General features: G+C 44.3%; 1 protein-coding gene across 1 annotated transcript in view; it reads left to right on the top strand.

Annotated features, from left to right (window-relative positions):
- Positions 1–984: 984 nt before the first annotated feature.
- Positions 985–17,238, top strand: part of F9 (coagulation factor IX) — a 30,157-nt gene continuing 13,903 nt past the window's right edge. The window contains exons 1-6 of the mRNA XM_050964859.1: positions 985–1,051; positions 4,601–4,764; positions 5,098–5,122; positions 7,575–7,688; positions 10,579–10,707; positions 14,607–14,812. Coding sequence (XP_050820816.1) covers positions 985–1,051; positions 4,601–4,764; positions 5,098–5,122; positions 7,575–7,688; positions 10,579–10,707; positions 14,607–14,812 — 705 coding nt within the window. The remainder of the gene's footprint in view (positions 1,052–4,600; positions 4,765–5,097; positions 5,123–7,574; positions 7,689–10,578; positions 10,708–14,606; positions 14,813–17,238) is intronic.

Here is a 17,238-nt window from a genome sequence, read left to right on the forward strand (position 1 = left end):
GGGAGTTTGGATGCAGGGGCTCCAGGCTGGGGCAAAGTATTGGGGTGCAGGAGAGGTTGAGGGGTGTGGGCTCTGGGAGGGTTTTTGGTGCAAGAGGGGGCTCCAGGCTGGGGCAGTGTTACGGTGTGAGAGGAGGTGCGAGGTGCAGGCTGCAGCGCACCACAGGTGTTTCCGGGCCGGCAGCACAGCGGGGCTCAGGCCAGCTGCCTGCCTGCATGCCATAGCCCCACGCTGCTCGCAGAAGTGGCCTGCTGCTGTTACGTCTCTGCACGCCCCTTGGGGGAGGGGGACAGCATGTCTTCGTGCACTGCCCATGCCTGCAAACACCACCCCCACAAGCGTTAATGGGAGCTGTGGGGATGATACTGGGGGCGGGGGCAGTGCGCCGACCTGCCTTTCCTTCCCCCCGCCAGGGGTTGCAGAGATGTGCCAGCAGCTGGCCACTTCCAGGAGCAGAGTGGGGCTACAGCATGCAGGCAGCCTGCCTGAGCCCTGCTTCGCTGGGGCCCCGGGCTGCAGCCCCTGTGTTAATCCGGCCCTGTGCCCCCTGGCCAGGCTGGAAGCCGGAGCTGGGCTGTGGTAAGAGGCGCCCAGGGAGCCCGGGCCACTGTGGGGAGCCCTGGACCTTCCACCTGTCCTGGGCAGGCCCATGCGTTAATCTGCCACTGGTTCTGGAACTTGGGCTCTGTAGCTGTTTTTTTATATATTGGCACCAGCAAATATAACCCCACCTAACCTGGTCCACAATATTTCTTGGGGTTTGAAACTATGCAATACGTTTATCCCATGCAAGGTTGGGGTGGTTCTTCCTCCTTTCACATCCAAGCTACCATTTCAGAGAATCCTCGTCAAATGCACATTTGGAAACCTTAAATCAAAGGGTTACTCAAAGTAAACAAACAAGGGCCTGTACTTTGGAACTATCGATCCAGCTTCTCTATACTTGCACAATTCATTAGCAAAAGGATTGCATGGTACACGAAAATGGCAAAAATCTCTCTCATGATCATCATTGGTCTTCTGGGATCTCTTCTCAGTGGCGAATGTACAGGTTGGTTCATTTTAAACCTAGCAAGTCCTCTGCTTTTTAGTTGCTGTCATAGATCGGATAACATTTCTGTCCTCTGATAAGGAATAAATCATTTACCAGCAACAAAATTAACATAGTAAGACTGCTGAATTGTATCAGTTCTCCATTTAAAAATACGTTTTCTCTTGAGAATAAAAAAATAGGGCTTTTATGGTGATAAAATTAATTGCTGTGCGGCTCTTTATTTTAAGAATGGGACTTTTCTGCTACTTATTTTATGACTATTAATTTCAAGGAATTGCTCTAGATTTAGTCATTTGATATAAATAAAACAATTGGAGGAAAAGATATTTACAAATGAGCGTCTGTGCCTTTTAAGGTGTACTTGAATCCCAGAACAAATTGTCCAATCGACCAATAAATACTTGATAGGGTCTTTGGATTTGCTACTGTGATAACTGTTTAAATGCCAAATTTGGGCTGAATTCAAATGCAATATTTTAAACTAAGATCATGAGCATGCAAGAGAACAGTTTGGCCAAAGAGCAGACATTTCTACTAGAAGTGAGGCTGATGCACCAACTATCACACCCTTTGTTGTCTATCTTTCCTCATGTCCAGGGGCATAATCCTGCATTAAGGAAATCAAAGGCAGTTTTACCATTTACCTCAATGGAAGTAGGACCTACATAGGGAAGTTACCCCGCCCCCAGATGGGGTTTTGAGGTTGTATCCATGTTTGAGCTGTGTTGTAGGGGTGGTGGAAGGGACTATATATTGGTGCAGAGTACTATATTGTTATTTCACTTCAAACCAGACAGCCTCTCCAAGCTTGGAAGATAAAATATTCTTTCCAGTGTGTTTACTCACTGATTAGAGCTGAGAGTCTAAAGCACAGTATCGCGATACTCCTTGAAAGCAAACCATGGCAAAATATTCTTCCCATGCCCCGTGAGGTGTGCCTACTACAGAATTCTGTGCTAGACTAGGATACTGGAAACCTCATAGACCCAGGCACAGAGAAAGTGTATTTAAATAGTCATGCCCCTCTGCCATGTACATTGGCCTACACAAAAGAATAAATGTACACAAATCTGCCATCAGGAATCATTACATTCAGAAACCAGTAGGAGAACACTTCAACCTCTCTGGTCACTCAATAACAGACCTAAAAGTGGCAATTCTTCAACAAAAAACTTCAAAAACAGACTCCAATGTGAAACTGCAGAACTGGAATTAATTTGCAAACTGGACACCATCAGCTTATGCCTGAATAAAGACTGGGAGTGGTTGGGTCATTACAAAACCTAAACCTTATTTCCCCAATACGAATTTCCCCCTACTGTTACTCACACCTTCTTGTCAACTGTCTGAAATGGGCCATTCTCATTACCACTTCAAAAGTTATTTTTCTTCCCTTGGTATCCTGCTGTTAATGGAATTGTCTCATTAGACTGACCTCACACTTTGTAAGACAACTCCCATCCTTCCATGTATTTATACCTGCTCCTGTATTTTCCACTCCATGCATCTGATGAAGTGAGTTTTAGCCCATCAAAGCTTATGCCCAAATAAATTTGTTAGTCTCTAAGGCGCCACAAGGACTCCTCGTTGCTTTAGTCTCTCCACTGACTCTTAGATTCACCTGCTTAGCTATTGGCAGTTGCCTCCAGCCAGAGATTTCCCTGGGGATGGAATAAAATAAAATGCTATTCCCCAAGTGAGCCTGTAGCCTGTTGTCCAGGGTATTGTTTTTAAAGCATTCTGCAGCATCAGGACATGCCTGCATTAGCTGGAATGGCAGAATGGCAGTAACTGGAGTGAGAGGGGTGCTTTGCCCTGTATTTTAATTATCATCTGTATATGGTGCACATAGATTAATTGGAACAGGTGCCTGCTGTATTCCTATTGGCTAGAAGTGTCCAGGAAGAGATACAAGGTGAAAATGTTGCAAATGATGTTCTAGTTTTTGTGTAATTAGTCTGGAGACTAAATGTGGAAAAAAGCAGCAGAGTTGCCAAAGGAAGCAGGGTGAAAGGCTGCTCAGACTATCTGTTTTGTCTTTGAGCCCATAGAGCTGAACATGTCTTGGACTGCACCCTTTGCACAGCTCAAATGCAAAATGGCAGGCCCCAGAGGCACAGTCACCACCAAAAGGGGCAGATTGTTTGCACAGAGTAAGGTGGCAGAACCATCTTTACTCATATTGATGCCGCTCCGGGCGATCTGTTGACAGTGATCGCCAGGGCTGGCCGGGGGGCGGGGGGGAGAAGTGGGGCAATTTGCCCCAGGCCCCGGGTCCTTCAGGAGCCCCCACAAGAATATAGTATTCTATAGTATTGCAACTTTTTTTTATGGAAGGGGTCCCCAAAATTGCTTTGCCCCAGGCCTCCTGAATCCTCTGGGTGGCCCTGGTGATTGCGTTTGCATTTTATGTGTGAACCAGTCAATGGTCAAAACTTCAAGGAAGAGGAGAGAAATCAATTTTGGATCCCTCCCCTAAACACAAACCAAGCTATTGCCATTGTATTTGTATTAATAGTCACAAGTCTCTACCAGACTTGCTTTCCAGGAGAATATAATTGCTCACTGCATTAAGACCTAGGGCAAGGCAGTTCTGTTAAGATCAAGATTTTAATTCTCATAGCTAATTGAAAGCACGTATCAGCACAAGGAATACAGAACTGTAGACTTGTTTTGAAGTCATTTAAACTGTTAGAAAAACAGTTGGCAGCCAGACTAATCAGTTGCAGATGGAGCTCCAGCAGAAGGGCCAATTCCTGCCTTCAATTACAGAGGGTAAGTGAGGATGGTAATTCCAATTAACTCAAATGGAGTCAAAGTATAAATCTGGAATAAGGGCTTTATTGAAGTCAGTGGGAGTTTCTCAGATGACTTCAATGGCCGTTTAATTAGGCACTAAGTGAGAGCAGAAACTAGCCTTCTAAAAGCAAATAGACAAGTTCCCTTTCTAGTCACCATGATGAGTTTCTTCTCTCTCCCACGAAGTCTCAAGTGCCCAATGAAAGGTACTCCCATTCACTCGAAAATTTGTTATAGTATAAACCTTATATGAATAAGAAACTATATAACATTTCACAAACTTAATGACAAACTTTAACCCCAAGCAGAACTGACAGCACCATCTAGTGACCATGAGAGGCTTTGATGTCTTTCACTGTAGGCCTGTTAGTCATAAGAAAGGCCCTTGAAAATTTGGCTGACCAAGTAGATGACCAAGAACATTCACCTCAACAAGCATCTTCAGGCTTGGTCTACACAAAGGTTTTGTATTAGCCTAACTATTTTGGTTATGGGTGTGGGTTTTTACTGATATAGTCATATCATTACAGCTTCTAGCGTGGACAGAGTTATATTACACAGGTACCCTCCGTATACAGGAAAAGGAATACGCTATACTAGAATTTTACTATGCATGTGCAATATGCCCATATCCATGGTGTCTAGGTGGTGAAAACCCAGGAACGGAGAACACTTTAACATGACAGTTAAAACGTTGAGAGGAATGTACCATCCTGTAACTATGGTCTATGTTTTTTTTAATTACAGTTTTTATCAAAAATGAACAAGCAAGCTCAATTTTACGCAGGCAGAAGAGGTACAATTCAAATAGACTGGAAGAGTTTGTTCCAGGGAACCTGGAGAGAGAATGTAAGGAAGAAAAATGCAGTTTTGAAGAAGCGCGAGAAGTCTTTGAAAACACGGAAAAAACAGTGAGTGTTGTTATGGCAGAATGACACTGGCTCCACCATTATGAACCTACTGGGGAAGAGACAGATGGAGGCAATCATGGAAAAAGCCTCTTTTCACCAAAGGGTGCAATTCAGCCTGTGTAATAGACCAGCATAGCACCTATGTTCATGGGAGTCTTGCATAAGCACTTATGCCTGTGTTGACCCACTTCATGAAAGGGATTATAATCCAAAAAATTTTCTATTTAGATCCTTTACCTAAAGTTTTTGGGGCTTTACTTCTTGCTAGTTCTGTAATTTAATTTTCAAATTAAATATCAAGATAATTTATTCATTTTATTGATTGTTTTGCAGATGGAGTTTTGGAAAGGGTATATTGGTAAGAGATTTGCTTCCTCCACATTCCACATACATAAAAACCATAAGGTCATCCTGTATTCGCCTTTCAGTACATGCCTATAAGTAACAGGAGGTACAGGTATTCATTGAAAGAATATTTCCCATTTAATGGAATACGTTCTACAGTAGAGCTGGTCAAAGTTATTCATGATGAATACTATATCCCCCCAATTTAGTTCTTCTCCCTGTTCTGTTTGCAGATAATTCACAGTGTTGGTTTTTATGAGTCTATTCATTATTTGCATTTGTTCAAACAGCTTGTGTGAACAAGTTTCACCGTATGAGTTCACCTCAGGGCCGGCGCTTCCATTTAGGTGACCTACACAGTCGCCTAGGGCGCCAGGATTTGGGAGGGCAGCATTTTGCGCTCTTGGTGGCAATTCGGTGGCGGGGAGTCCTTCCGCGCTCCAGGTCTTCGGCGGCAATTCTGCAGCGGGTCCTTCACTCGCTCCGGGACCCGCCGCTGAAGTGCCCCAAAGACCGGGAGCGTGGAAGGATCCCTGCCTAGGGTGCCAAAAACCCTGGCGCCGCTCCTGAGTTCACCTTGACCATTTGCAGTTTGTGATGTGTGATTGGTCATGTAAACCATGTAGAATGGTTCACCTCCTATGGAAAAATGAAACTTTAAGGTTTAAGAACAAATGGCCAGTAGCAAATGCCCTGTTCACATGCAAATATGGCTCTTCCTATGAATGGCCCTTCTGTAAACATGTGTGTGAGCACACCATGTTTGCTTGGAAATAGTGTATTAAAGAGAGCTATAAATGTGGCCAAAGCAGATAGCTGTTTGGAATTCAAACCAATGCTCACAAACATTTGTTTTGCATCTCTTGTCCAGCTCTGCTTCACACTTACAGCCTGTCTCTTCAGTCCTTGGTCCCTAACCTCAATTACCCCCCACACCCACACAAAAAAATATATTCAATGAACACTAACCATGTGAAACTAAGGATGTTTCAGCTTCGTAGACTGGCTGGGCACACAAAAGATCGCCACTCTTAAATAACTCACATGAGTCAGTCCAGACTATACAATAAAAATGTTACATTTGCCTTTTAAAATTGTCCTTCGAAAAAACAATTGCCATGAAACTGAGATACTGTATTTTGTTTTTCTACGTTTGAAACGAACAACCTCCTGCAAAAAAAAAAAAAAATCTTACCGTCTCCTTTATCACTGTGTATGTTTTACTTGTTTAGCTCACAGGCTGCTAGTACCATCATCTGTGCTGCATGAGTGAAATTCACTCCCATGCAGAGACGCAGCTCAAGACCCATGCACCACTTAAACCCAGTTCGAGAGCTTCAGTCATGCCCAGGCCTAATACTCTGCACAGCAGGGAATTTGGCTGTAAGTGGCCATCTTCTGCACTACACAAGCAATCTTTTGGCAGTTTCCAAGGCTTGAGTCCTAATTCTCTGCTGCCCTGTGCTCTGTGTCTGCAATGCTGAAAGTGGGCAAGTGGCTGTAAAACTCTACCATGCCGTTGAAGTAGAGCTTTACGCTGACTTGCACCAGTATAAGTGGCTGCACAAGCCACTGGGAGACAAAAGAACCAGTCCCTGGCCTGCAAGCTGGACATTCTGTAATTTCTTATATTTTGCCTCCTGTTTGCATTGGAACGAGGGGGAAGGAGAGAGATGATGAAGAAGCATTAACACCTGAATTTGCCAGTGTAACATGAATGCATCAGGGCACTCTTCACTTCTCCTTCCGCTATGGCTCTGCTCTGTCTTTTAAGAGTTTATTTCCTTAAGATTCAGCATCACTAATTCAATTGCCAAGTCCCCGGGTTTTATTGCAAATTTTCTGATAATTGATGTTTTTCTTAGAGCTGGATTCACAGGAGAATCTCAACTTTCATTTGTTTTAAGAAGTCTGTTTCTAGCCCTCACAGAAAAGGAGAAAAGCTTGAGCTCTTAAGTTCAGGGTCTTGTGGTAAAGGCTCAAAACCAGGTGGCCATGCCGCAGTCTTCTTCAAGGAAGGATGAGAACTTAAAAAAAACCCCTAATTTGGAGACAGCTGGCTTTGCATGTTCCCAAGGAAATCCATCTCCTAGCTCCAGTTTTTAAGCTAGATAAGACACAGGACCAGACTCTGATCTCACACTAGTGAGAATTAGGCAGAGCACAACTGACGTCAGGGGAACTAACACACCAAAAGACAGTAGAGAGGTCAGGTTTGAGGCCATAATCAAGCCTTTGTGCATAACGCAGCTGCAGAGGTCACCATGGGATTTCTGCTCTGTCAATTTGTTATGTAATTATTTTCCAGAATTTAACTTTTCCCTTAAAAAGAAGTTTTCAGGTCCAAGCTTAACTTAACATTTTTTATCCTGAGCCTGGTAGGGTGGGGGAATATTCACTGTTGAGTAGCAAAAGTGAGGAATACTCTTGTCTGCTAATTGATTGATCTTGTTTTCATTTCCAAGATGGAGACCAGTGCAATCCAAATCCGTGTAAAAATGGAGCCCGTTGCGCAGATGATGTTGGTTCCTACGTGTGTTGGTGCCTGGCAGGGTATGAAGGGAGGAACTGTGAGCTAGGTATGTACCAAGGGGGCAGATTCTTTGCTGCCCTGCATCATGTATAGTCACTTAGACCTGGGCAAAGTGGATGAGAATAACTTCCATTCTCATTGGAATCCATAGAGGAAATGCTACCCTCCCAACCCCCGCTAGTAAGGATTGTTTATTTAGCTCATGTTAAAGCAACTTCTACTTCTCGCTATGTTGTTCCCTGGTTCAAACCCTGGTGTTAGTCAAGGTGGCAGTCGTCACATATTATAAATGAGAATCAGATTCACAGCCTGCTCAGTAATGCCATGTGTGCCAATGCAAATATTTAATCAGGAACCTCCTTTCTCTTCCTATTACAAGCCCTTCCTGTATGGATTATATTAGTCAGGGCTATTTAACTCCATGGGTGAAATCCCGAGCCTAATGAAGAGAATACAAGATTTTTTTCATTGACTTTAATGGGGCCAGGATTTCACCCCAGGGTTCCATTCAACTTCCTGAGGAGATAGAGAGGAATGGGGCCTGATCCAAAATCCACAGAAATCAAATTGGAGTTTTTCCATTGACTTCAGCGGGAGCAGGATCAGAGCTATGGTGCTGGGGGGTTGGGTATTGCCCAACAGTTTCAATCACAGCACACAGGGCCCTGTTTGACAATGAGCAATGCTCAACTACACACATCCACCATATGATTCCAAAGACAAATAAAATGCAAATCCTCTCCTGAAGGACTCAGGAGATTATGAAAATAGAATCACTAAAGGTTTAAGGAGCTAAGATCTCTGTCTCATTGTTCCTGTTCAGCCTCTGATCTAGTAGATTCGGTGTAATGAACGAACACTGGGCAGAGATTCTCTTTCTACTTGTGTTTTTACTCTGGCAGGGAAGAGGTGCGGGTCTAGAAGGGTGTTTTAAATTTGCAGCAAATATAACATGGTCTCAAGCCACTGCAGTCTTCTTGTGGATGGCAGACTGGGACTAAAATAGCAATAGAAATGAAAAGACTTTATAAAAATAGTAAATGATCACGTAAGCATGACAACTGAAATGGATGTGTCCTTGAGGAGTGGGAGGGAAGTTTATCTACTGTGAAGTTATTTGAGAACTCACTGAGAATTACAAGCAAGTCTATTGACTAGTCACTTTCGACACTGGGAAGATGAGATTCCCAAAAGACAGAGAAAAGCAAAGGGGAGCATGCATCAAAAATGTTCACAACAAAATGTGACCGTAACGTGAATGCCCCTGGGTTGGTCATCAGCAGTGGGGATTGAACTTGGGACCTCTGGAGCTTAATGCATGAGCATCTACTGACTGAGCTAAAAGATTCAACTCTCTTAGCTATCTCTGTAGCAGGCTCATCTATCGCCACTTGGCCAAGCCTCCAATAGAGGGGAAACAGAACGTCACATCAAGTTGTCATGTCCTACATACTCCCCCGGCTGGGGAAGCGTATCTTGAGCTCCAGAGGCTTCCCAGTTCAATTTTCTATCCAGGCCACGACCGTAACACTGACACCCCTAGTGCGGTGTCAGTGGCTGAAGCTGGGGGCTGAGTCTTTTTGCTTAGACAGCAGAGATGCGTGCAACAAGATCCACTGCCATGGACCCAGAGGCATCAGCATTACACGAGGCTCCATTATGAACTCCAAGCTCAGTTTCATCAAGAGGTGGGCTCAGGCTTGTGAGCTGTTCATGTTGATCAGGGAGGATTTATGATTTGTGTCATGGAAAATCTGTTATGATACAAAACATGGCAGTTTAAACTGACTTTTGCTTAGAGTTTCCGGGTTCACACCAATCTGAAATCAGAGGTCTATCCCAAGGTTTACACTGCACCCTTCGACCTGGCATCTGGTCACCTGAATCCAAACTGAAGACAGAGGGGGAGGAGGAGTGTGCTGGGGAATCCATGTGATATTGTACAAATATTTGTACAAACTCTTGCAAGCAGCTCTGCCAAATCCCAGAGAGCTCTGAAACGCTGAGTGGCCTCAATCTCTCGGAAGTCATTGGTGTCAGAACTGGTGCTGTTGTCGTCCACAAGGAGGCTGCCCTAGCGGACTCTGCTCCCGCTCCATACTGAAAAACAGGTCTCTGAAACCAGTCTCCTTGATAGCTTGCCAGGAGGCTAGGCAGTGCAGGGCAGGCCTTAGGTCCAGTAGGTCAGCAATGAGACCGGAGTCCACCAGCCAAAACACTCTCCAGCAGAGAGAGAAATGAGGGGACCCACAGATGCTACCACTTCCCCATGACTTTCCACAATACATTTTCCCACCAGTTTCATCCAGTTCTAGCTCAGACATTTGCCATTTTGGGGAGATTGGCTTTAACTCGGGGTAGTCAATAGGTGGACTGCCAGCCAAATCCGGACTGCTAGATGCTATTGAACTGACCCTGAAATCTTTTTATTTACTTATTTATTATTATTATTATTATTTGTATTATTTTTTCTGGGGTCTGGACCTTGACTAAACCTTGCCCAAGAAATTTGGACCTTGAGAAAAAATAATTGCCCCTGCTTTAACCTCTTGGTCTCACATAAGCTGTCTATGTATTCCTTGGAGAAGTGCATGGGTTAGATATGCTTGTTGAGATTTTCAAAGCAGACAAAGGAATTTTGCCATGCTTTCAGATTAAATGGGTTTCGTAACTCTGGTTCCCTTAATACACACCAGGCATAAATTTCGGACTCTAGAATAAGGGAGGATGCAAAGTTGCTTCTGCCATGCAACAGTTTGGGTTGTTAATATGCTGGAGTCTAAAGGCCTCATCTTGAGAAGGGTTAACCACCCATTATTCCCAGACTAGGTCCTAAGTAAACAGCTCAGCGACCTGCTCCTTAATCTATGTCATCTTCAGCTTTGCATTTATTGCACTTTTAAAGTGTCTTATGGGTTTGGTTTAATTTCTTTCAGATTCAACCTGTGCTACTAAGAATGGAGGATGTAAGCATTTTTGCACCAATGACCCACCCCGCAAAGTTGTTTGCTCCTGTGCACCTGGCTATAAACTGAATGGAGATGGAAAATCCTGTGATCCTGCAGGTCAAGTTCTAAAATGATTTAAAGATTGGGAAGAGATTTCAAAAGCTTCCTAGAGTATTTAGGCATACAATGTCATTGAAATTAATGGGACAAGTGCATCTATATCCCCTTGGTGGCTTTGGAACTCTCAGTCTGGTTGTTTCATAAAGCATGTTATGAAGTGTGTAGTATGGCAGATTAGCAATAGCTGTGGACGTTTTGTGGCAGGTAAGGGCCATGTGTGCAGTTAGTGGCATAAACCTCTTCCCCAAACAAGACAGAGAAAAAATAGGGCCACACTCAGGACACCACTCTACAGAGCAGGAATGGGATGCTTAAGAGTAGTCATTGGGACCACTGCTTGTTTCAGGCGGCCATACACTCATCTATAGGTCATGTCTACTTTTCCTCCGCCAATGCACCAGTATGACCCCCTTACAACATTCTCTGCAGGGCCCCCTAACTTTCTAGAGGGAGAAGCCATGTGCCCAGCTGCTCTCGTGCCCACAGGCATGCATGTCATATGAGTTCTTGCAAGCAAGAGCTATGACATTGCTGATCCCACGTTCTTCATATTTGGGATGCTGTGGGCTTTTTGATTACAGGATGGAGAAAATCTACATCCAGTCAGAATGAGGTACTTCCCATAGATGGTACAGAACACAGCTAGATCCCCATCTTTGAACATCATGGGGAGTTGTCCTACAAGTTCTTTGAGAAGTCTTCACTGGAGACATGCCAAGCTCATGCTGCTTTTGGGTACTATTTCTATTCCACCACTTGATAGTCAGAAAAAGACATGAAGTTGATGCTAAAATATGCAACCTACATCTACTATTAAGGAGGTAAAAAAAAATCTTTAAAAGGAAATACATGGATTTTCACGGTTGCAACTTTAGAAGGAAGCTTAACTTTCAAAATCATCATGAAACAACTTTATCTTGTTATGTCTCCCAAATTTGACATATTACTAGACTGTGATATAAAATAAGTGAGAAGTAAGTGGCCATTGAAAAGAACAGTTAACTCCGTTTGCAATGGGGTCGTAGTCATGTTGGGCACAAGCTATTAGAGAGACAAGCTGGGTGAGGTCATATCTTTTATTGGAACAAGTTCTGCTGGTGAAAGAAACAAGCTTTCGAGCTACACAGAGCTAAAGAAGAGCTCTATGTGGCTCGAAAGCTTGTCTCTTCACCAACAGAACTTGGTGTAGTAAAAGATATGATCTCTCATAAAGAAAGTGAGATGTGGCCATTGAAAATAACAGTTAACTATCTCCATTTAAAGTGCTTAGAAATGCCAACTTGTTTTTCAAAACTCTAAAATGCGTTTACTAATCTATCAACAGCTTTTTAATAGTCTTCTCACCTTCATCGGTTGTAAAATATTTTCATATGCATGTATAATTTCAATGCTCTTCTAGCTCAGACACATGCTGTATTTATACTGCACTGTAGTTAGTTGCTATAGAAATGTCAGTTATAATAAGCAAGCGCAGTGGGAGAAATCTCTCTCTTTACATGCGCAACAGAGAGAGTTGATTTTCTTGGTTTCTAATTCCGATGTTCCGAACCACCCAGTAGGCTTTCCCAAACTCCTCTATACCTTTTTAAGTGTTTGATTTATTGCAACATGCCTACCATGAATCTCTTAGGCACATGTAGAGCCATCATACTGGTAAGCAAGCTGAACATCACAGAAAATAATAAGCTTCCTTCTTGTGCATCACTATCAGTGATAGAGGTTTTGCTGAACAAAATCAGCCATTTCCCTGTGGCCCTACTGTTTTCAAGCTGATTTGCACAGGTATAACCGATAGGAACTTTGCTAAAAGAAATCTGACTCCGATGCAAACGATGGACTAGAACCTGTAACTGGGAATTATGTGGGTTGTTTGGTACAGTGGAAGACAAGAACAGTGAAGAGCAAACAGGAGCGAGAAGTAGTAAGCAATTACTTTTATCATGAAAGTAACCAGGTTTGACTGATACAAACAAGGAACGGATCTGTTGGGTCAGAAATGTCTCATTTGTGTTACTACTTTACTGAGTAGAACCAGATGTTGAGCAAGAGTTCAACATCAGCTGGTTTGAAGAGATCTGGTACCATAGGGCACAATTAATCTCCCTTCCCCTCATCAACTAAGGCTCTCAAACTTATTCATAATGTGGAGATCATCTCCAGAGATAGGTTATCCCCTGGGCATTTCCCCTCCTATTTGAGATCCCCCAACATCTCTTTGGCAGCAACAATTGCTTGGAGTCAGGACTCCTGGCAGTTGGCTGGTAAGCCAGGTAGAGTATAAGCTGCCATTGGTACAGGAAAAACAGAGTTGGAAGGGGGAGCAGGCAGAACCAGCTAGACATAGAAGATGCAGAGTGGTGATTTCCAGGAAGCATAGTTGCATGTGGCCACCACCACGGGTTGGTGGCATAAGTGAAATGCTTGTAGGCTTCCTGGTCACAGCATGGTCCACAGTCTCTGAATGAGGCAGGGCTCATTGGAAAGCTTCGTAGCAGGCAGGGTTGTCAGGTGTTTGGTTTTCAACCGGAATGCCCGGTCGAAAAAGGACCCTGGTGGCTTCGGTTAGCACCGCTGACCAGGCCTTTAAAAGTCCAGTCAGTTGCAGTGGGGCTAAGGCAGACTTCCTGCCTGCCATGGCTCCACGCAGCTCCTGGAAGCAGCGGCATGTCCCCCCTCTGGCTCCTATGTGTAGGGGCAACCAAGGGGTTCTGCACACTGCCCCCCTCCAAGCCCTGGCTCTGCAGCTCACATTGGCCAGGAACCGTGGCCAATGGGAAATGCAAGGGTGGCGCCTGCAGACAGGGCAGTGCGGAGATCCACCTGGCGGTGCCTCCGCATAGGAGCCAGAGTGGGGACATGCGGCTGCTTCTGAGAGTTGCTTGAGGTAAACTCCACCCAGAGCCTGCACCCCTGCCCCATGCCCCAACCCTCTGCCTCAGCCCTGATCCCCCTCCGGCCTCCGACCCTTCAATATGAGCTCAGAGCCTCCTCCTGTACTCCAAACCCCTCATCCTCACCCCTAAGCCCACCCTGTCCCAGCCCTGAATCCCCTCCTGTCCTCCAACCCCCTTGGCCCCATTCCAGAGCACCCTCCTATACTCCAAACTCTTCATCCCCAGCACCACCCAGAGCCAGCCCCCTAGCCCAGAGCCCTCTCACACCCCCCACAGCCCAACCCCATCCCAGCCCAGAGCCCCACCCCCCACACTCTGAAACTCTTAGCCCCAGCCTGAAGCCCCCTCCCACACCCTGAACCCCACATTTCTGGCCCCACCCCATGACATCCTTTCCATGCAACACAACTCCAAGCCCCTAGAAGTCTCTTAATAAAACTGCCGGTTAGGTGACAAGGACTTTACAACAGAGTTATGTCATGTGAAGCCCCAGTTCAGCCAGATACTTTAGCACATGCTAACTTTAACCATGCAAGTAGACCCCTTGGGTCAATGGAAGTATTCTGATGCTTAAAGTTAGGCATATGCCAGTACCATGCTGAATAAATGCCTGAGTTAATCACATCCCCATGTGCACATACACAAAGGTTTATGTTTGTTTTTTCCATTTTAAAGTCCTCAAAATTGATTTCTAAAACCTGGTAAAGCTTTGTGCTTGCACTACCAAAGGTATATCGCTTGGCGCTTCTATTACTGACCTCCGGATGGAGTTTATTGTTGTGTTTATTTGACTATGAGAGCTACTTATATCACTATAAATTAATTCAAACATAAACATGAACCACTTAAATCAGCCCACTCCCCTGGAGCTCCTTTATCATCCTGCCGATGAGATGCATGAAATATTTAGCTCCAGTTTTGCCACTTCATTTGTAATAACACTTATTATGATGCATGGCCAGCTGAAGTGCTATCTTATGAATCTATGGATTCTTCTCACAGTGCCATTTCCATGTGGGAGGATTACAGCTCCTGAAGCCAAAAGCAAGTACACCCGAGCCATGAACACCTTTGACAAGTGGTTCTACAATTCTACCAATGATCACGACGAAGAAACAGACAATACCACTCAAATCACACCCATCATTAAGCAAGTGACCCGAGTCGTCGGTGGAGTGGAAAGCAGGAAAGGTGAAGTTCCTTGGCAGGTACTGGATGTTCTGTTCCTGTTTGTTATCCTGCTATACTTGATTGCTCTCATGTCATTTTGTACATAGAAGAATTTCTTCTATATGCTTTTTGAAGCCAGTGTCACACACTTAAAATCTCAGAGTCTTCTGGCCCATGTACTTTATCTATGCTGTAGCAACATCACTTTGCCCAGTTCAGGGCCACATTAGCAACTTGCTAGGAGACAGAGTGACTGCATCTTTGTCCAAATGGGACAATCCAACCAGTTTTGGCTGCTGGCAGAGTAATATATGAGCGTGCCAAGCACTTCACTGCAAGCAGCCGAAGGGGAAGACTTCTCTGATCAAGCAAAACATAGGGGGACATGTTGACATTTTGGGGCACAACTTCACAATGAAGAAGAGACAGAGCCATGTTTTAATACTTTAGACTAAACCATGCACTGCTTTTCATGATATTGTCATGGAATGAATCAATTTACAATTTAAGGTTCTGATCCTGCAGTTTGAGCCACGTGGGCAGATCCCTGCACCCAGGCAGAAACCCACTGACTTGAGCGGGCTCCAGAAGGGTCTGCCAGCACTTGCAAGATTGGGTCTTAGATTTGGTTCAGACTTCATTTTGCCTGGCGAGTGCCATGCACACATATGACATCATATAAATAATTGCTATGTTCTTTACTCACCCTCTCTTACCATGGAACACCTCTATGAGAGCACAGATTGGGCCAGATCCTCAGCAGGTGTAAGTCAGTGTACTTCCACGTTCTTCAATGAAGCTATGATAATTTACATCAACGGACAAACTGGTCCTATATATATTTGAAGGAGTCTCATCTACTCCATCTGCTTATTCCTCACCAGAAGTCACAAACAGATATTGTGACTGACGGGTTGGATCACAGAAACCCCCTGGGGGCTGCCAACTGATGTGCCAAGACTACTTCTGCCCCTGCTTTCCCTGTCAGCTCGGGACCCCAGCACCCTGTCTTGTTGAGCCAGACACGCCCATCTGCTCCATCCCGACCCAGGGTCTGAACCATATGCCCCAAAGCTGAAGACTTAACTGAAAGCCACTTAAGAAGTGTTCCTGTCTTTAACACTCAGATGCCCAACTCCCAATGGGGTCCAAACCCCAAATAAATCCGTTTTACCCTGTATAGAGCTTATGCAGGGTAAACTCATAAATTGTTTGCCCTCTATAACACTGAGAGAGAGAGAGAGATGCACAGCTGTTTGCCCCCCACCAGGTATTAATACTGACTCTGGGTTAATTAATAAGTAAAAAGTTAAATATTAAATACAGAAAATAAGATTTAAGTGGTTCCAAGTAGTGATAGACAGAACAATGTGAATTACCAAGCAAAATAAAATAAAACACACAAGTCTAAGCCTAGTACAGTAATAAAACTGAATACAGATAAAATCCACCCTCAGAGATGTTTCAATAAGTTTCTTTCACAAACTGGATGCCTTCCTAGTCTGGGCACAATCCTTTCCCCGGTACAGCCCTTGTTCCAACTCAGGTGGTAGCTAGGGGATTCCTCATTATGGCCACCCAATTTGTTCTGTTCCTCCTACTTATCTTCTTTTGCATAAGGCAGGAATCCTTTGTCCCTCTGGGTTCCCACCCCTCCTTCTCAATGGAAAAACACCAGGTTAAAGATGGATTCCAGTTCAGCTGACATGATCACATGTCACTGTAAGACCCCAAGCCTTCATTCCTCCCAGCCTGACTCACAGGAAGACTTGCCTGCCAACAGAGCCATCCACAGCCAATTTTCCTTGTTGATGGGAGCCATCAGGATTCCAAACCACCATTAATGGCCCACACTTCGCATAATTACAATAGGCCCTCAGAGTTATAGTTCATATTTCTAGTTTCAGATACAAGAGTAATACATTTATACAAATAGGATGACCACACTCAGTAGATTATAAGCTTTGTAATGATACATTACAAAAGACCTTTTGCATGAAGCATATTCCAGCTACATTATATTCACACTCATCAGCATACTTTCATAAAATCATGTAGAGTGCAACATCACAACCATCTCCATCCAAACCAACAGGGATGTAATAAAAGAGAAATATTGTGACGTCTGGACCAGGGAAATGCAAATAAAACACCCACCAACTGCTATGTAAACAGTTGTTAAAACAAGGAGCAACAGAAGAGAGGTGCAGAAGAAACTGTTACTAAATGGAACCTTTTCCAAAGTCTTCCACAGTATCCCGGCTTTGAGGAGGTTGATGTATCCAGCAATGGCTGAGAGAGCTAAACAGTGAAATAACAAAATCAGTATGAGGTACAATCTTTTGATATCTGGAGCCCCGGCACCACTGGTAATGGGGATTCCAAGACCAATTAATAGATGCTGCACAAAACAGGATATAAAATCTTCACTCGGACAGATCAAGTGAAGGTATTTTAATCCTGT

This window comes from Gopherus flavomarginatus, chromosome 8 (genome assembly GCF_025201925.1).
Source record: "Gopherus flavomarginatus isolate rGopFla2 chromosome 8, rGopFla2.mat.asm, whole genome shotgun sequence".
Lineage (NCBI taxonomy): Eukaryota > Metazoa > Chordata > Testudines > Testudinidae > Gopherus > Gopherus flavomarginatus.